Source organism: Hemiscyllium ocellatum, chromosome 5 (assembly GCF_020745735.1).
Source record: "Hemiscyllium ocellatum isolate sHemOce1 chromosome 5, sHemOce1.pat.X.cur, whole genome shotgun sequence".
NCBI classification, from domain to species: domain Eukaryota; kingdom Metazoa; phylum Chordata; class Chondrichthyes; order Orectolobiformes; family Hemiscylliidae; genus Hemiscyllium; species Hemiscyllium ocellatum.
In genome coordinates this window covers 141,217,617-141,239,029 of record NC_083405.1, presented here as the reverse complement: position 1 = coordinate 141,239,029, position 21,413 = coordinate 141,217,617, and the positions used below count along the sequence as shown (strand labels likewise).

Sequence of the window (21,413 nt, the reverse complement as noted above, 5' to 3'; positions counted from 1 at the left end):
TAATACATTTCCTAACTTCCTTTGTCAGCCATGGCTGTCTAATCCCTCCCTGGATAATCTCTCTTTTCTTGGGGATGAACCTCTGTACAGTGTCCTCAATTATATCCACAAACTCCTGCCATTTTTGCTCTGTCTTCCCCGCTAGGCTCTGCTTCCAGTCTATTTCTGTCAGTTCCTCTCTCATGCCCTCATAATTACCTTTATTTAACTGTAACACTGATTTTGCCTTCTCTCTTTCAAACTGAACTCTACCATATTATGATCACTGATTCCTCAGTGTTCCCTTACTTTAAGATCTTTTATAAAGTCTGGTTCAATACATAGCACTAAGTCCAGAATAGCCTGCTCCCTTGTGGGCTCCATGACAAGCTGCTCCAAAAAGCCATCCTGTAAGCATTCCATGAATTCCCTTTCTTTGGATCCACTGGCAACATTTACCCAGTCCACCTGCATATTGAAGCCCCCATGATCACCGTGACCTTGCCTTTCTGACATATCCTCTCTACTTCCCAGTACACTGTTAGGAGGTCTATACATAACTCCCATAATGGATTTTTTGCCTTGGACATCAAGGACTTCAGTAAGGCATTTGATTAAGGTTCCACATGATAGGCCATTGCACAAAATACGGAGTTATAGAACACAGAACATTCCAGCACTGTATAGGCCCTTCGGCCCTCGATGTTGTGCCGCCCTGTCATACTAATCTGAAGCCCATCCCACCTACACTATTCCATGTACGTCCATATGCCTGTCCAATGACCATTTAAATGCCCTTAAAGTTGGCAAATCTACTACCGATGCAGGCCAAGCATTCGGCATATTGCAGCGCTGATGACAGAACTCGAGGTCCTTAGGCTCATCCGAGAGAACGAGATCTTTCTGGACAAGACCTTCAGCGAGGTTATTACACCGACCATGCCAGAAGAGAGCAGACGATGAGGAAGGCAGAGAGGAGCCAGGTCCAAGAGACCCCGGGGGAAGTACCTGTCAGGAACAAGTTGAAGCTTTTGGAAACAGTAGAGACTGATGACACTGCCAGTCCGCGAGGCGGCCAGGTCCGTCAATGAAAAGTTGGCGCAGAGGCAGATCGGAAGAGTCTGACATCGCACAGAGCCGTGGGAATAGGGGACTCCATAGTGAGAGGAACTGACCGGGGTTTTTGTGGCAGCAGACGGGACGTAAGGATGGTGTGTTGCCTTCCTGATGCCAGGGTGAAAGACATCACAGACAGAGTGCAGGAAATCCTCAAGGACAGAGGTGAAGAGCTAGAGGTGGTGGTACATGTCGGCATAAATCATCTCAGGAAGAAGAGGAGGAACATACTACAGCGGGACTTCGGAGAACAAGGAAGAAGGCTGAAAAGCAGGACGTCCAAGGTGGTTATCTCCGGTTTGCTTCCAGTTCCTCAGGCTGGAGAGGTCAGGAACAGGGAGATAATGGACTTGAACATGTGGCTGGGGAACTGGTGCAGGAAGCAAGGATTTAAATTCTTGGATCACTGGGGTATTTTTTGTGGTCAGCATAAATTCTACAAGAGACACGGTTTGAACCTTAATAGGTTAGGGAGCAGCATTCTGGCAGGCAGGTTTACTACTGCAACACAGCTACGTTTAAACTAAGTAGCGGGGGGAGGGACAAACTGGATGTTTAAGAAGGAAATTGAAGGGAAAGTTAGAACAAGGGAAGTCAAGAAAGACAACTGTATCAACGAGGCAGAAAATTCGGAAAGGGATCATGCTGTAAGGTTGAGTGAAATAGGGGTTGATGGGAAGGGTGAGAGCAGTAACAAATTAAAAATACTATACATGAATACATGAAGCATTAGAAATGAGATGGATGAGCTTGAGGCTCTTTTGGAAATTGGCAGTTACGATATTGTGGGGATAACGGAGACGTGGCTTCAAGTGGACAGGGTCTGGGAAATGAAATTTCAAGGCTACACGTGCTATCGTAAGGACAGACTGACGGGCAGAGGGGGTGGGGTGGCCTTGTTGGTAAGGGAGGATATTCAGTCCCTTGCGCGGGGGGATCTAGAGTCAGGGATGTAGAGTCAGTATGGATAGAGCTGAGAAATACGAAGGGTAAAAAGACCCTCTTGGGAGTCATCTACAGGCCCACAAACAGTAATCTGGATGTCGGATGTAAGATGAATCAGGAGCTGAAATTGGCCTGTCACAAAGATGTTACTACAGTTGTTATGGGGGATTTCAACATGCAGGCAGACTGGGAGATTCAGGATGGTATTGGACCTCAAGAAAGAGACTTTGTGGAGTGCCTCAGAGATGGATTCTTAGAGCAGCTGGTGCTGGAGCCGACCAGGGAGAAGGCAATTCTGGATCTGGTACTGTGTAACGAACCAGAATTGGTCAGAGACCTCGAAGTGAAGGAGCCATTGGGAAGTAGTGACCATAATACATTAAGCTTCAATCTGCAATTTGAGAGGGAGAGGGTACGATTGGAAGTGACAATATTTCTGTTGAATAAAGGGAACTATGGAGCTATGAGGGAGGAGCTGGCCAAAGTTCAATAGTGCAATACCTTAGCAGGGATGACAGTGGAGGAACAATGGCGGGTATTTCTGTGTATAATGCAGAAGTTGCAGGATCAGTTTATTCCAAAAAGGAAGAAAGATCCCAGGGGGAGGCATAGGTGGCCTGGCTGGCGAGGGAAGTTAAGAAACATATAAAGTTAGATGAGAAAAAGTATAACATAGCAAAGATAAGTGGGAAAACGGAGGACTGGGAAGCTTTTAAAGAACAACAGAGGATTACTAAGAAGGAAATACACAGAGGAAAAATGAGGTACGAAGGTAAACTGGCCAATAATATAAAGGAGGATAGTAAAAGCTTTTTTAGGTATATGAAAGGCAAAAAAATGGTTAGGACTAAAATTGGGCCCTTGAAGACAGAAACAGGGGAATATATTACGGGGATTAAAGAAATGGCAGAAGAATTGAATTGGTACTTCAGATCTGTGTTCACTGGGGAAGACACAAGCAATCTCCCTGAGGTAACAGTGGCTGAAGGACCTGAACTGAAGGGAATTTATATTTGCCAGGAATTGGTGTTGGAGAGACTGTTAGGTCTGAAAGTTGATAAGTCCCTGGGGCCTGATGGTCTACATCCCAGGGCACTGAAGGAGGTGGCTCGGGAAATCATGGATGCGTTGGTGATTATTTTCCAGAGTTCGATAGATTCGGGATCAGTTCCTGCAGATTGGAGGGTGGCTCATGTTATACCACTTTTTAAGAAAGGTGGGAGAGAGAAAGCAGGAAATTATAGACCAGTTAGTCTGACCTCAGTGGTGGGAAAGATGCTGGAGTCTATTATAAAGGATGAAATTACTACACATCTGGATAGTAGTAACAGGATAGGACAGAGTCAGCATGGATTTATGAAGGGGAAATCATGCTTGACTTATCTTCTGGAATTTTTTGAGGATGTGACTCTGAAGATGGACAAGGGAGTTCCAGTAGATGTAGTGTACCTGGACTGTCAGAAAGCCCTTGATAAAGTTCCACACAGGAGGTTAGCGAGTAAAGATAGGGCGCATGGTATTGGGGGCAAAGTACTAACTTGGATTGAAAGTTGGTTGGCTGATAGGAAACAAAGAGTAGTGATAAACGGCTCTATTTCGGAATGGCAGGCAGTGACCAGTGGGGTACCGCAGGGATCAGTGCTGGGACCGCAGCTTTTTACAATATATGTTAATGATATAGAAGATGGTATTAGTAATAATGTTCGCAAATTTGCTGATGATAATAAGCTGGGTGTTAGGGTGAAATGTGAGGGGGATGTTAGGAGATTACAGGGTGACCTGGACAGGTTAGGTGAGTGGTCAGATGCATGGCAGATACATTTATCCACATTAAACTGCATGGTTATCCACTTTGGTGGCAAGAACAGGAAGGCAGATTACTACCTAAATAGAGTCAAGTTAGGTAAAGGGGCAGTACAGAGAGATCTGGGTGTTCTTGTACACCAGTCAATGAAGGTAAGCATGCAGGTACAGCAGGTAGTGAAGAAGGCTAATAGCATGCTGGCCTTCATAACAAGAGGGATTGAGTATAGAAGCAAAATGGTTCTTCTGCAGCTGTACAGGGCCCTGGTGAGACCACACCTGGAATATTGTGTGCAGTTCTGGTCTCCAAATTTGAGGAAAGACATTCTGGCTATTGAGGGAGTGCAGCGTGGGTTCACAAGGTCAATTCCTGGAATGGCGGGATTACCTTACACTGAAAGACTGGAGCGACTGGGCTTGTATACCCTTGAGTTTAGAAGATTGAGAGGGGATCTGATTGAGACATATAAGATTATTAAAGGATTGGACACTCTGGAGGCAGGAAACATGTTTCCGCTGATGGGTGAGTGCTGAACCAGAGGACACAGCTTAAAAATACGGGGTAGACCATTTAGGACAGAGATGAGGAGAAACTTCTTCACCCAGAGAGTGGTGGCTGTGTGGAATGCTCTGCCCCAGAGGGCAGTGGAGGCCCAGTCTCTGGATTCATTTAAGAAAGAGTTGGGAAGAGCTCTCAAGGATAGTGGAATCAAGGGTTATGGAGATAAGGCAGGAACAGGATACTGATAGAGGATGATCAGCCATGATCACATTGAATGATGGCGCAGGCTCGAAGGGCAGAATGGCCTACTCCTGCACCTATTGTTTATTGATTGAGGGTGATTTTGTGGTTTGCATCAGAAATTGGCTTGCTGAAAGAAGACCGAGGGTGGTGGCTGATGGGAACTGTTCTTCCTGGAGCTCAGTTATTAGTGGTGTGCCGTATGGATCTACTTTGTGGCCATTGCTGTTTGTCATTTTTATTAATGATCTGTATGTGAGTGTAGAAGGATGGGTTAGTAAATTTGCGGATGACACTAAGGTAGGCAGAGTTGTGGACAGTGCTGAAGGATGTTGTGGGTTACAGAGGGACATCAATAAGCTGCAGAGCTGGGCTGAGAGGTGGCAAATGGAGTTTAAATGTGGAAAAGTGTGAGGTAGTTCACTTCGGGTAAGTAACAGGAATGCAGAGTACTGGGCTAATGGTAAAATTCTTGGCAGTGTAGATGAACAGAGGGATCTCAGTGTCCAGGTGCATAAATCCCTGAAAGTTGCCACCCAGGTTGATAGGGTTGTAAAGAAGGCGTATGGTGTGTTGGCGTTTATTGGTAGGGGGGTTGAGTTTCGGAGCTATAAGGTCATGCTTCAGCTGTACAAGACACTGGTAAGGCCGCACCTGGAGTATTGTGTACAGTTCTGGTCACCGCATTATAGGGAGGATGTGGGAGCTTTGGAAAGGGTTCAGAGGAGATTTACCAGGATGTTGCCTGGTCTGGAGGGAAGGTCTTATGAGGGAAGGCTGAGGGACCTGAGGCTGTTTTCGTTAGAGAGAAGAAGGTTGAGAGGTGACTTTATAGTGACATATAAGATAATCAGAGGGTTAGATAGGGTGGACAGGGAGAGCCTTTTTCCTCAGATGGTGATGGGGATGGGGAGACATAGCTTTAAATTGAGGGGTGATAGATTTAAGACAGATATCAGGGATAGTTTCTTCACTCAGGCAGTAATAAGGGCGTGGAATGCCCCGCCTGCAACAGAATTGGACTTGCCGAGGTTAAGGGCATTTAAGTGAGCATTGTACATATATCTGGATAATAATGGGTCAGTGTAGGTCAGATGGGTATCAGACTACTTTCACAGGTCAGCGCAACATCGAGGGGCCGAAGGGCCTGTACTGCACTGGAATGATCTATGTTCCACTTTCTCTTGTGTGATTAACCTGTCCTTATCCATACTTCACCTTTATACTATCACATTCCGCTCAATGGTTCTTCACCAAAGGAGCTCAGGATTAGGTTTCCTGACTTACCACACAATGGAAACGTACTTTCCCTGTGCCACAACGTTGTGCTGGCTCACTGCTCACCTTCGATTCCAACCCGATCTCAGTCAGCTCCATTCAGACCGGCTCTCCCGGGTTCACCTTGCTCGCTCGGCAGTAACCAGTATCCTTTCCCACTGGTGTCCTAAACCCTGGCACACAATGCTAACTGTGTCGACACTCGACTCACCACATTCCTGAGAACCCCGTCACATACAGCTTCCTTTCCCACTGGGCACAACACATGCTGCTCCAAACACAGCTTTGGAACTCTCCCTGTCTGCGTCTCTCCTGTTCCTCTCTCTGTCTGCACCTCTCCTGTCTCTCTCTGTGTCAGCCTCTCTCCTGTCTCTCTCTGTGTCAGCCTCTCTCCTGTCTCTCTCTCTGTCTGCGTCTCTCCTGTTTTTCTCTCTCTGTCTGCGTCTCTCCTGTTCCTCTCTCTGTCTGCGTCTCTCCTGTACCTCTCTCTGTCTGCGTCTCTCCTGTACCTCTCTCTGTCTGCGTCTCTCCTGTACCTCTCTCTGTCTGCGTCTCTCCTGTCTCTCTCTCTGTCTGCGTCTCTCCTGTTCCTCTCCCTGTCTGCGTCTCTCCTGTTTCTCTCTCTGTCTGCATCTCTCCTTTTTTCTTCTCTCTCTCTCTGTCTGTCTGCATCTCTCCTGTCTCTCTCTCCCTGTCTGCGTCTCTCCTGTCTCTCTCCCTGTCTGCGTCTCTCCTGTCTCTCTCTCTGTCTGCATCTCTCCTGTTTTTCTCTCTCTGTCTGCGTCTCTCCTGTCTCTCTCTCTCTGTCTGCGTCTCTCCTGTCTCTCTCTCTGTCTGCGTCTCTCCTGTTTTTCTCTCTCTGTCTGCGTCTCTCCTGTTTTTCTCTCTCTGTCTGCGTCTCTCCTGTTTTTCTCTCTCTGTCTGCATCTCTCCTTTTTTCTTCTCTCTCTCTCTCTCTGTCTGCGTCTCTCCTGTCTCTCTCTCTGTCTGCATCTCTCCTTTTTTCTTCTCTCTCTCTCTCTCTGTCTGCGTCTCTCCTGTCTCTCTCTCTGTCTGCGTCTCTCCTGTTCCTCTCCCTGTCTGCGTCTCTCCTGTTCCTCTCTCTGTCTGCGTCTCTCCTGTCTCTCTCCCTGTCTGCGTCTCTCCTGTTCCTCTCTCTGTCTGCGTCTCTCCTGTCTCTCTCTCTGTCTGCGTCTCTCCTGTCTCTCTCTCTGTCTGCGTCTCTCCTGTTCCTCTCCCTGTCTGCGTCTCTCCTGTTCCTCTCCCTGTCTGCGTCTCTCCTGTTTCTCTCTCTGTCTGCGTCTCTCCTGTTTCTCTCCCTGTCTGCGTCTCTCCTGTCTCTCTCTCTGTCTGCGTCTCTCCTGTTCCTCTCCCTGTCTGCGTCTCTCCTGTTCCTCTCTCTGTCTGCGTCTCTCCTGTTCCTCTCCCTGTCTGCGTCTCTCCTGTTTCTCTCTCTGTCTGCGTCTCTCCTGTTCCTCTCTCTGTCTGCGTCTCTCCTGTTTCTCTCTCTGTCTGCGTCTCTCCTGTCTCTCTCTCTGTCTGCGTCTCTCCTGTCTCTCTCTCTGTCTGCGTCTCTCCTGTTCCTCTCCCTGTCTGCGTCTCTCCTGTTCCTCTCTCTGTCTGCGTCTCTCCTGTTCCTCTCCCTGTCTGCGTCTCTCCTGTTTCTCTCTCTGTCTGCGTCTCTCCTGTTTCTCTCTCTGTCTGCGTCTCTCCTGTTTCTCTCTTTGTCTGCTTTCTGTCTCTGTCCATCCACCTTTCCCCCCTTTGTCTCTCTCTCTCTCGCTCGCTCGCTCTCTCCCTCTCCCTGTCTCTCTCTCACACACTCAGTGTTTCACTCAGGATTGTTTCCTTACGTGCCGTTTGCTGTTCGTCTCATGGGAGTCCAGTTGGCACTGCATCTGAATGACCTGGCAAAGGGAGAACAAGGAAACGTTTCACCGCCCAGACCATAATACCCCCCCCCACACACACACACACACACACACACACACACCACCCAGACCATAATACCCCCCACACACACACCACCCAGACCATAATACCCCACACACACACACCACCCAGACCATAATACCCCCCCCACACACACACACCACCCAGACCATAATACCCCCCACACACACACCACCCAGACCATAATACCCCACACACACACACCACCCAGACCATAATACCCCCCCCACACACACACACACACACCACCCAGACCATAATACCCCACACACACACACACACACACACCACCCAGACCATAATACCCCACACACACACACACACACCACCCAGACCATAATACCCCACACACACACACACACACACACACCACCCAGACCATAATACCCCACACACACACACACCACCCAGACCATAATACCCCACACACACACACACCACCCAGACCATAATACCCCCCACACACACACCACCCAGACCATAATACCCCACACACACACACACACACCACCCAGACCATAATACCCCACACACACACACCACCCAGACCATAATACCCCACACACACACACACCACCCAGACCATAATACCCCACACACACACACACACACCACCCAGACCATAATACCCCCCACACACACACCACCCAGACCATAATACCCCCCACACACACACCACCCAGACCATAATACCCCACACACACACACCACCCAGACCATAATACCCCACACACACACACACACCACCCAGACCATAATACCCCACACACACACACCACCCAGACCATAATACTCCACACACACACCACCCAGACCATAATACCCCCCACACACACACACACCACCCAGACCATAATACCCCCCACACACACACACACCACCCAGACCATAATACCCCACACACACACACCACCCAGACCATAATACTCCACACACACACAACCCAGACCATAATACCCCACACACACATACACCATCCAGACCATAATACTCCACACACACACCACCCAGACCATAATACCCCACACACACATACACCATCCAGACCATAATACTCCACACACACACACAACCCAGACCATAATACCCCACACACACACCACCCAGACCATAATACTCCACACATATACCACCCAGTCGCTCCAGTCTTTCAGCGTAAGGTAGTCCCGCCATTCCAGGAATTGACCTCGTGAACCTACGCTGCACTCCCTCAATAGCCAGAATGTCTTTCCTCAAATTTGGAGACCAGAACTGCACACAGTACTCCAGGTGTGTCTCACCAGGGCCCTGTACAGCTGCAGAAGAACCTCTTTGCTTCTATACTCAATCCCTCTTGTTATGAAGGCTAGCATGCTATTAGCCTTCTTCACTACCTGCTGTACCTGCATGCTTACCTTCATTGACTGGTGTACAAGAACACCCAGATCTCTCTGTACTGCCCCTTTACCTAAATTGATTCCATTGAGGTAGTAATCTGCCTTCCTGTTCTTGCCACCAAAGTGGATAACCATACATTTATCCACATTAAACTGCATCTGCCATGTATCTGCCCACTCACCTAACCTGTCCAGGTCACCCTGTAATCTCCGAACATCCTCCTCACATTTCACCCTGCCACCCAGCTTTGTATCATCAGCAAATTTACTAATGTTATTGCTGATACCATCTTCTATATCATTAACATATATTGTAAAAAGCTGCGGTCCCAGTACTGATCCCTGCGGTACCCCACTGGTCACTGCCTGCCATTCCGAAATACACATGCACAGACACACATGCCCATATATACACACACACACATCCACACACCACCCACAGACACACACACCCACGCACCCACATACAGACACTCCACACACATGCGCACACACACATCCACCCACATGCATAGAGACAGACATGCACAGGCATGTGCGTACACAGCCACAGACACACACCCACACACTGTGCCAGCAATGCCAGCTCCCCCCCCCCGCAGATACTCCCTCACCTTCCTGGTTTCCTGATCATGGTGCTCCACGATTGGAGATTTCACCAGGTCCGGGACCTCCGGGGGATGGACGTGTGGCCAGAACAAATGGTGTGGGCGATGGGAGGAAAAATTCATCAAAGGGTAGATCCCATTCCTGTATCAGAGAGAGGTGGAGAGAGAGTGTGAAACAAGAGACAGAGACAGAACGAGTCAGGGAATGAGAGAGACAATGAGAGAGAGTGAAAGATAGAGAGAGAAAAAGAGAGAGAGAGCGTGGGTGTTCCACATCAGTCAGCCAGAGAGAGAGGGGAAGTGTTTGTGAGAAGGACACTGAAGGAAGACAGACAGTGGGATCGTGCTGAGCTGTCAGGGTATTGCCTGTCACCCCAGGATTCACAGAGTCCTGTACTACCTGGTTCAATTGGCGATCCATTAATGATCAGTCACTGCCCCAACCGACAGCAGACTCTCGCTCTCGGTCATCGGTGCTGAGCCTGCTTCAGATTACGCAGCAAATCCTGAACCCCCCAGTGTTCACAATCTCCACCAATGATGTGGGGATTAAATATAATACTAGTTTGTGGATGAGACAGGACTCATTGGGAATGTGAGTGTGAGGGAATGCAGGGAGACGTGAGGAAGACATGGACAGGTTGGGTGAGTGGCTAAGACCATCGCCATGGGAACCTGGGTGCCCCTTGTTGATGACTCAGTCAAAATTAGCCTGCAGGTACAAGCAGGAAGCAAATAGAGTCACAGAGATGTACAGCGTGGAAACAGACCCTTCGGCCCAACCCGTCCATGCTGACCAGATATCCCAACCCACTCTAGTCCCACCTGCCAGCACCCGGCCCATATCCCTCCAAACCCTTCCTATTCATATACCCATCCAGATGCCTTTTAAATGTTGCAATTGTACCAGCCTCCACCACATCCTCTGGCAGCTCATTCCATACACGTACCACCCTCTGTGTGAAAAAGTTGCCCCTTAGGTCTCTTTTTTATCTTTCCCCTCTCACCCTAAACCTATGCCCTCTAGTTCTGGACTCCCCCACCCCAGGGAAAAGACTTTGTCTATTTACCCTATCCATGCCCCTCATGATTTTATAAACCTCTATAAGGTCACCCCTCAGCCTCTGACGCTCCAGGGAAAACAGCCCCAGCCTGTTCAGCCTCTCCCTGTAGCTCAGATCCTCCAACCCTGGCAACATCCTTGTAAATCTTTTCTGAACCCTTTCAAATTTCACAACATCTTTCCGATAGGAAGGAGACCAGAATTACACGCAATATTCCAACAGTGGCCTAACCAATGTCCTGTACAGCCGCAACAGGACATCCCAACTCCTGTACTCAATACTCTGACCAATAAAGGAAAGCATACCAAACACCTTCACTATCCTATCTACTTGCGACTCCACTTTCAAGGAGCTATGAACCTGCACTCCAAGGTCTCTTTGTTCAGCAACACTCCCTAGGACCTTACCATTAAGTGTATAAGTCCTGCTAAGATTTGCTTTCCCAAAATGCAGCACCTCACATTTATCTGAATTAAACTCCATCTGCCACTTCTCAGCCCATTGGCCCATCTGGTCCAGATCCTGTTGTAATCTGAGGTAACCTTCTTCACTGTCCACTACACCTCCAATTTTGGTGTCATCTGCAAAATTATAACTGTACCTCTTATGCTCGCATCCAAATCATTTATGTAAATGACAAAAAGTAGAGGACCCAGCACCGATCCTTGTGGCACTCCACTGGTCACAGGCCTCCAGTCTGAAAAACAACCCTCCACCACCACCCTCTGTCTTCTACCTTTGAGACAGTTCTGTATCCAAATGTAGAGGATGATGGAGATAGAGCTGGAGAGTGGGACAGGCTGAGTAAATATTCCAGGACATGATGAACGGCCTCCCTCCATCCGATAAAAGTCCCTGATTCTAAAACAGTTTTTGGGAAGGAACATCAGGAATGCAGACACTGGGCTCTTGGTAAGATTCTTGGGAGTGTAGCTGAGCAGAGAGATCTAGGTGTCTGTGTACATAAGTCTCTCAAAGTTGCCACCCAGGTTGACAGGGTTGTTAAGAAGGCAGACGGTGTTTTAGCGTTTATTAAGAGAGGGATTGAGTTCCGGAACCAGGAGGTTATGCTGCAGCTGTACAAAGCTCTGGTACGGCCACACTTGGGAGTATTGCGTACAGCTCTGGTCACAGCATTATAAGAAGGATGTGGAAGCTTTGGAAAGGGTGCAGAGGAGAGTTACTCGGATGTTGCCTGGTATGGAGGGAAGGTCTTACGAGGAAAGGCTGAGGGCCTTGAGGCTGTTTTCGTTAGAGAGAAGAAGGTTGAGAGGTGACTTTATAGAGACATACACGATAATCAGAGGGTTAGATAGGGTGGACAGGGAGAGCCTTTTTCCAAGTATGGGGACGGCAAACACGAGGGAACACAACTTTAAATTGAGGGGTGATAGATATAGGACAGATGTCAGAGGTAGTTTCTTTACTCAGAGAGTAGTAAGGGTATGGAATGCTTTGCCTGCATCGGTAGTAGATTCGCCAACTTTAAGTACATTTAAGTCGTCATTGGACAAACATATGGATGTACATGGAATAGTGTAGGTGGGAGGGGCTTCAGATTGGTATGACAGGTCAGCGCAACATCGAGGGCCGAAGGGCCTGTACTGTGCTGGAATGTTCTATGTTCTCATCTCTTGTACTGATTAGCCATTTACAAAAACTCACTTCACATCCTCCAGGAATTTGTCCAGTTCCAATGGGGAGACGTGGGAATACCTGTGACAGAGGAAGCACCATCAGAAAGACCCAAACCCCTGGGAACAGCAGATGCTGTCAATCACAATCACAAACAGAACTGCTTCTAAAGCTCATCTGTGCAGGGAACCCAGAGCTCACACTTTGAGTCCAGGGACCCTCCTTATTCACATTTCTCTCCAATGTCAGACCTGCTGAGCTTTTCCAGCAATTTCTGTTTTTGTGTCAGTGAATGGGAAGCAGATTCCTACAGCCCAGATTTCCACTGACCCTTCGCCACACCCCGTCGGTCAGTGAGTGAGTGACCTCGGACGGTCAGTGAGTGACCCCGGTTGGTCGGGGAGTGACCCCAGTCGGGCGGTCAGTGAGTGACCCCGGGCGGACAGTCAGTGAGTGACCCCAGTCGGTCAGTGCTGGTTTTGGTTGGGGTCCTCTCTGTCTGATGCTGACTCAGTCCTGAGCACTTGGTGATTGAGATTCGGCCTGTCCTGGGTGTAAGGTGGGACGGACTGACTGTGTGGCCTGTCCTCCCTATCGGCCAATGGCACTGCAGCAATCTCTTACGTCCACTGTACTCCAGCACGGTTCCCATGGTGAATTTCAGCCATCAGCGTATTGGGGCGAATCTTCCTGGTCAGCTCCTCCACACAGTTATCGTGCAGCATTCCTGTAACAAGGAGGTAAATCACACAACTAACTTCACCAATCATCAGCCGACATTCCCGTTTCGGACCTAATGGTGGAAGGGACTCCAGGAATGGGATCTCAGTCCCCTGAAAGGAGGGTCTAGCCTGGAATGGTGTGTGGTGGTCTCTCAGATGCTGTGCCTGTGTGTACAGTAACCACTCACCCTGGTTATTGATGAGGGAGTGGGCAGCCAGCAGTTTCAGGGAGTGAACCTCAAAGAGAACGCGATGGAAAAGCAGCTGGTGAGCACTCGGACGCTGCGCTGGGTCTCGAGCTAAACATTTCTGGATAAATTCCTAAAAACACACACAAAAAACACACAGAGCTCAGCTCGCAACAGACAGAAGATCCTGAACAGGTTCACCGCACGATGGAATGTATACCACCGAATATGTACATCCACCCTTTGGGGAACCGAGAAATGGCGGAGGAACTGAGCCGGTACATTGCATCAGTTTTCACTGAGGTGGAAGACCCCAGCAACACACCAGAACTTCAAGAGAATCAGAGGGGCAGAGGTGAGGGCAGAGGCCATCACTAAGGAGAAGGGAGCTGGGGAAGCTGGAAGGTCTGAGGGATGATAACCCAGAGTTCTGAAGGAAATACCTGAGGAGATTGGAGAGACATTGGTGTGATCTTTCAGGAACCACTGGAGTCAGGGATGGTCCCGAGGACTGGAAAAGGGCTAATGCAACAGCCCTGTGTAAGGAGGGAGGGAGGGAGGAGACAGGTTAGCCTGAGCTCGGTCACTGGGAAGATTTTAGAGTTCATTGTTAAGGATGAGATTGGGAAGAACTTGGAAGTGCGCGGCTTCATCAAGGGAAGGTCACAGAACAATACAGCATAGAACAGGCCCTTCGGCCCTTGATGTCGCACCGACCTGTGAACTAATCCATGCCCATCCCCCTACACTATCCACAATGCCACATGTGCCACAAGGGTCTGTTCTGGGACCACTGCTGCTTGTCATTTTCATAAATGACTTAGACGCAGGCATAGGTGGATGGATTAGTAAGTTTGCAGATGACACTAAAGTCGGTGGAGTAGTGGTCAGTGTGGAAGAATGTTACAGGTTGCAGGGGGACTTGGATAAACTGCAGAATTGGGCTGAGAGGTGGCAAATGGAGTTCAATGCAGCTAAATGTGAGGTGATGCACTTTGGGAAGAATAACAGGAAGGCAGAGTACTGGGTCAATGGAAAGATTCTTGGTAGTGTGGATGTGCAGAGGGATCTTGGAGTCCCATGTACATAGATCCCTGACAGTTGCCACCCAGGTGGATAGTGCTGTTAAGAAGGTACACGGTGTGTTAGGGTTCATTGGTAGAGGGATTGAGTTCCGGAGCCACAATATCATGCTGCAACTATACAAAACACCTGGTGCGGCCGCACTTGGAATATGGTGTACAGTTCTGGTCCCCATATTTCAGGAAGGATGTGGAAGCATTGGAAAAGGTGCAGAGGAGATTTACCAGGATGTTGCCTGGTCTGGAGGGAAGGTCTTATGAGGAAAGGCTGAGAGACTTGGGTCTGTTCTCATTGGAGAACTAAGAGGGGATTTGATAGAGACATACAAGATGATCAGAGGATTAGATAGGGTAGACAGGGCAAGTCTTGTTCCTAGGATGATGACATCAGCGTGTACGGTGGGGGAGGGGGGAGGGCACAACTACAAATTGAGGGGTGATAGATTTAAGACAGATGTCAGAGGCAGGTTCTTTGCTCAGAGAGCGGTAAGGGCGTGGAATGCCCTACCTGCCAATGTAGGTAACTCAGCCACATTAGGGAGATTTAAACAATCCTTAGATAAGCACATGGATAATTTTGGGATAGTGTAGGGGGACGAGCTGAGAATAGTTCACAGGTCGGTGCAACATCGAGGGCCGAAGGGCCTGTTCTGTGCTGTATTGTTCTATGTTCTATCCCATCATCATCCATGTGCTAATCCAAGGACTGTTTAAATCTCCCTCGTGTGGCTGGGTTACCTACATTGGCAGGGAGGGCATTCCACCCCCTTACCACTGTCTGAGTAAAGAACCTGCCTCTGACATCTGTCTTAAATCTATCACCCCTCAGTTTGTAGCTATGCCCCAATCTCCTGCTTCTCCCTCAGACCCCTGTGTGCTATTCCATCCACACCATCCTCCAATGCCCCACTCGACACTGCCCCCAGACCCTCACCATCCACCACCACAACATATTTCCTCACATATCACCCTCACTTTGTTTTCACGTGATTTTAAGTGTACCTCCCTCTCGTTCTTGTTCCTTGTCTGAGCAGGAATAGTTTCTCCCTGTCTGCTCTGTCCCGCCCTTATTCTGATTAAGGAAACCTCGATCAGGTCACCTTCGAGCCCACTAACCTCTCACTCAGTTACTGTATCAAAAGCATTCTGAAAATCCAAATATACCACACCCAGCAGAGAAAACGATTGCATAGTAATACAGGGAGCTAACAGCAAATACTCCCACCCTCCAGCTGAACAAGAGAGCCAATCTAACCACTGCCCCTTGATAGTCAAAGGTGTTATCATCACAGAGTCCCCCACTATCAACATCCTGGGGGTTATCATTGATCAGAAACTCACCAGGACTCACCACTTAAACATCGTGGCTCCCAGAGCAGGTCAGAGATTGGGAATACTGCAGGCTGGAGCGTCGGAGGCTGAGGGGTGACCTTATAGAGGTTCACACAATTATGAGGGGCATGGATTGGATAAATAGGCAAAGTCTTTTCCCTGGGGTCGGGGAGTCCAGAACTAGAGAGCATAGGTTTAGGGTGAGAGGGGAAAGATATAAAAGAGACCTAAGGGGCAACTTTTTCACACAGAGGGTGGTACGTGTATGGAATGAGCTGCCAGAGGAAGTGGTGGAGGCTGGTACAATTGCAACATTTAAGGGGCATCTGGATGGGTATATGAATAGGAAGGGTTTGGAGGGATATGGGCCAGGTGCTGGCAGGTGGGACTAGATTGGGTTGGGATATCTGGTCGGCATGGACAGGTTGGACCGAAGGGTCTGTTTCCCTGCTGTGCATCTCTATGACTCTTGTATATACCCCACCCTCTTGCCTTATGCCCTCAACGTAAGGACAAATATTCCTCTCTTTGCAATATACAAAAAATATACTCTGTCCTCCCAGCAGGAAGGATGTATATCCTGGAGTCTCAGTGTAGCTAATGCCCCTGAATGTGGTGTCATGTCATTGATGCTCGTCCTCACCTTCATCAGAGGGTTCCCAAGGGATCGGCTGGCACTGGCGATGGATTCGGGAGAGACACTGTTGTCTGTATTCCTCTGTACCTCCAAAACAGCCATCTGACAGAAACCCACAAACACATCAACACCGGGGTACAACCACAGGCTAGTGTGCAAAGATATCATGTCACATAACAACCGACACACAGCCACACACTGACAGACACACACTGAGACACACAGAGACTGACAGTCACACACTGACACAGAGAGTGAGAGTCACACACTGACACAGAGACTGACCGACACACACTGACACAAAGACTGACAGTCATACACTGACACACAGAGACTGACAGACACACAGAGACAGACACAAAGACTGACAGACACACACTGAGACAGAGACTGACAGACACACACAGACACACAGTCTGACAGACACACACTATCAGAGACTGACAGAAACACCCTGACACAGAGACTGACACACAGAGACAGACAGACACACACAGACACACAGCGACAGACACACACTGACTGACACAGAGACAGACAGACACACACTGACACAGAGACTGACAGACACACACTGACACACAGAGACTGACAAACAAACACTGAGACACAGAGACTGACAGATACACATAGACACACAGAGACTGACAGACACACACTGAGACACAGAGACTGACTGACAAACAGACAGACTCGCAGAGACTGACAGACACATGCTGACACACAGAGACTGACAGACACACACTGACACAGAGCCTGACTGACACACACAGACACACAGAGACTGACAGACACACACTGACACACAGAGACAGACAGACACACACTGACAGACACACACTGATACACAGAGACTGACAGACACACACTGATACACAAGACTGACAAACAGACAGACATGCAGAGACTGGCCGACACACACTGACACAGAGACTGACTGACACACGCTGACACAGAGACTGACTGACACATACAGACACACAGAGACTGACAGACACTGACACACAGAGACTGACAGACACTGAGACACAGAGACTGACACGGTAAGGTTGGAGAATCTCCTCGGTGCGGGGGGTACTGAGGGAGATTCGATCGAGGTGTATGAGATTCTGATTGGTTTCTGCTTTGCGATCCCTCTCAGCGTCTCACCTCCAGGGCACAGATTCCAAATGCAAATATGTCCAGCGCTGTCGTATCCTTACCCTGGCCTAGAAGCACAAGGGGAAAAGTAAGAGGCAATGTCCGAAAACAACAGAAGAGTAAAATTGCCAGTACACGGCCCATATCCCTCCAAACCCTTCCTATTCATATACCCATCCAAATGCCTCTTAAATGTTGCAATTGTACCAGCCTCCACCACACTCTCTAGCAGCTCATTCCATACACGTACCACCCTCTGTGTGGAAATGTTGCCCCTTAGGTCTCTTTTATATCTTTCCCCTCTAACCCTAAACCTATGCCCTCTAGTTTTGGACTCCCCGACCCCAGGGAAAAGACTTTGTCTATTTAGACTATCCATGTCCCTCATAATTTTGTAAACCTCTATAAGGTCACCCCTCAGCCTCCGACGCTCCAGGGAAAACAGCCCCAGCCTGTTCAGCCTCTCCCTGTAGCTCAGATCCTCCAACCCTGGCAACATCCTTGTAAATCTTTTCTGAACCCTTTCAAGTTTCACATTTTTCCAATAGGAAGGAGACCAGAACTACACACAATATTCCAACAGTGGCCTAACCAATGTCCTGTACAGCCGCAACATGACCTCCCAACTCCTGTACTCAATACTCTGACCGATAAAGGAAAGCATACCAAACACCACCTTCACTATCCTATCGACCTGTGACTCCACTTTAATGGAGCTATGAACCTGCACTCCAAGGTCTTTGTGTTCAGCAACACTCCCCAGGACCTTACCATTAAGTGTATAAGTCCTGCTAAGATTTGCTTTCCCAAAATGCAGCAGCTCACATTTATCTGAATTAAACTCCATCTGCCACTTCTCAGCCCATTGGTCCATCTGGTCCAGATCCTGTTGTAATCTGAGGTAACCCTCTTCGCTGTCCATAATTGAGGATATCTGGTCAGCAGGGATGAATTTGATTGGACGGTCTGTTTCCGTACTGCACACCTCCCTGATTCAATGTGGTCACGTGAACACGGTTATAAATCCCAAATCTCTGGGAGACTCCTTCCTGGGAACAGCAGCATGGGTCATCTGCTCGTAGTGACTTCAATACAATTGATCAGGAGCTGATGGCCTAGTAATGTTATTATGGGGCAATTTATCCAAAGATCCAGGTGAACCTGTGGAGCCAGGTTCAAATCCCATCATGGAAGTTGGTGGAATTTGGATCCAATGAACTAAAATCTGGAATTGTGTGTCTAATGATAATCATGAATCCATTGTTGCTGTTTGGAAAATCCCACTTGGGTCACTCATGTCCTTTAGGGTCGGGGACTGCCATCCTATTCTGGTCTGGATTCCACGTGACTCCAGACCCACACAAATATGGCTCCTCATGATGTCCAAAGACAGGGAGGCACAGAGAGAGAGACAGAGAGAGAGACAGAGAGAGAGAGATGCTGTTTGGCAACAATTGCTGGGGAAACTCAACAGGTCTGGCAGCATCTCTCAAGAGAAAGCAGAGTTAATGTTTTGGGTTGAGTGACCCTTCCTCAGAGTGCCGTTTCCACCAATTTCTGGTTTTGTTTCAGTGTTTGATGCAGTTTATGTGGTCACTCTGTCCAGGATGTCCAGTTCTGGTCATACCCACAACATCCCCCACAATTATCATCGGGCCAACTCGACTTCAACGAATTACGACACTGGCCTGCTGTTTGGACAAATCCAACCGGCCAATTCCCACCCCATCAGTCTCCCCTCGATCCTCAGTAGAGGTGATGGACGGTGTCAGTAACAGAGCTATTAAACAGAACCTGCTCAGCAATAACCTGCTCAGTGACCTGCCCGGCCAGGCAATGACCATCTCCACCTCAACAAGAGAGAATCAAACCACCAGCTCCATGGCATTTGATGGCCTTACTATCACTGAAATTATCTCAGACTGTGCTCAACTCTCTTTTCATTTTGTTGTGAGAGGTGGGTGGTGATGGTGGTGGGTTTGGAAGGTGCTGTCGAAGGAGTCTGGGTGAATTTCTGCCGTGTATCTTGTCAATTTGATTTTGATCAGTTGTAGTCACTTGTACCGAAGTACAGTGAAAGGCCTTGTTTGTGAGCAGTACAGGCAGATCGTAGTATACAGGAACATACAGACTATCGGGTGCTCATAGAGAGTGAGGCACACAGGTCACACTGCACAGGAGGGACACAAACCAAGAGCAACATTAGATTTGAGGTTAGAGATTCCATTCATCAGTCTAATAACGGACGGGAGGGAGCTGTTCCTGAACCTGTTGGTGCGTGTGTTCAGGTTTCTGTACCTTCTGCCTGATGGAAGAGGGTGTAGGAGATCATTCCCGGGGTGTGATGGGTCTTTGATGATGTTGGCAGCCTTTCTGCGGCAGTGAGCCGTGTAAATGGAGTCCATGGATGGAAGGTTGGCTTCTGTGATGGTCTGGGCTGTGCACACCACCTTCTGTAGTTTCTCACAGTTACTGTACCAGGCCGTTACCCACCAGGACAGGATGGTGTCAATGCTGTACCTGGAGACGTTGGTGAGGGTCCTTATGGACACGCTGGATTTCCTGAGCTGCCCGAGGAGGAAGAGTTGTTGTTGTACCTTCTTGACCATCACATCTACGTGGGAAGGCCAGGACGGGCTGTCAGTTACCGTCACTGAGAAACTTGACCCTCTCCACCCTCTCAACCTCCACTCCGTTGATGTAGATGGGGGGTACGTCCTCCTCCTCTCTTCCTGAAGTCAGTGATCAGTTGTTTAGTTTTGCCGACATTGAAAGAGGGGTTGTTCTCATTGCACCGTGTCACCAAGGCCCCCACCCCCCCCTGTATTCTGCCTCATCGCTGTTAGATATCTGTCCCAACACTGGGGTGTGGTCAGTGAGTGTGAGTGTCAGTGGCGGAGGGGATGTTTGAGGCTCTTTAAAGGCAGTCACAGGTTTGGCCACCAATTACTTTGTCTGATTTATCTGAGGCAATAACATGAATTAAGTTAAACCTTCTCCAGTAACATTCGTGACCCGTCCCCACCCCAACCCCACAAGGAACGGAGACCCACTTCGGTTCACAGCCCATCTCCCCCAGGGTCAGCTCCAGGGTCCCACTGATCTAAAGCTCTCTGTCCTGCTCTAACTGACCCTAAATAATGATCCCGGTCTCTGTCCTTTCACCTCCCCGCCCCCCGCTGTGTGTAAGGTTCCAGCTCCAGATGCTCTCCCCCGGATTAATTCTTCGGGAAGACCCTGACACACAGCGCTCTGCATTTCATAGAATCCTGACAGCATGGAATCAGGCCACTCAGCCCATCACATCCACACTGTGCCCTCCAAAGACTATCTCAATCAGACTCACACCCCGACCTTATCCCTTCCCTGACCTGCACATCTTTGGACTGTGGGAGGAAACCGGAGCACCCGGAGGAAACCCACGCAGACACGGGGAGAATGTGCACACTCCACACAGACAGTGGCCTGAGGCTGGAGTTGAACCTGGGTCCCTGGTGCTGGGAGGCGGCAGTGCTAACCATTGAGCCACCGTGCCGGCCTATTTACCATCGTACTCTGGAGCAAAGAAATGTCGAATCTTCTGCTGTTCCCTGGGGCTTCTCAGTGAGGGCTTCGGGGAATCCGCTAGAACTGGGAGCCAAAACAGAAAAATAATTTACCAATAACCCAAAAACCACAAAGACAGCATGAAACGATCAGATATGTGTGTGTGTGAGAGAGCGAGAGAGATAGACAGACAGGGAGAGAGAGAGAGAGAGAGAGAGAGAGAGAGAGGAGAGACAAGGGAAGTGAGAGTGAGGAAAAAGAGATAGT

The 21,413-nt window shown here is 48.9% G+C and overlaps 1 protein-coding gene across 3 annotated transcripts in view; it reads right to left on the bottom strand.

Annotated features, from left to right (window-relative positions):
- The window catches only part of LOC132815911 (nuclear receptor-binding protein 2-like), a 66,393-nt gene that overhangs the window by 8,754 nt on the left and 36,226 nt on the right, over positions 1–21,413 (bottom strand). For 2 of the 3 annotated variants that reach the window (XR_009644719.1, XM_060825289.1), the window contains exons 8-15: positions 21,147–21,230; positions 17,610–17,668; positions 16,467–16,562; positions 13,410–13,542; positions 13,124–13,226; positions 12,530–12,580; positions 9,807–9,942; positions 7,717–7,770 (exon numbers count right to left, since the gene is read on the bottom strand). Coding sequence is in view for 2 of the 3 variants with exons in the window: in XM_060825289.1 (XP_060681272.1) it covers positions 7,717–7,770; positions 9,807–9,942; positions 12,530–12,580; positions 13,124–13,226; positions 13,410–13,542; positions 16,467–16,562; positions 17,610–17,668; positions 21,147–21,230 (716 nt within the window). In the remaining variant the exon portion in view is untranslated. The remainder of the gene's footprint in view (positions 1–7,716; positions 7,771–9,806; positions 9,943–12,529; positions 12,581–13,123; positions 13,227–13,409; positions 13,543–16,466; positions 16,563–17,609; positions 17,669–21,146; positions 21,231–21,413) is intronic. The other variant, XM_060825290.1, reaches the window with a different exon arrangement.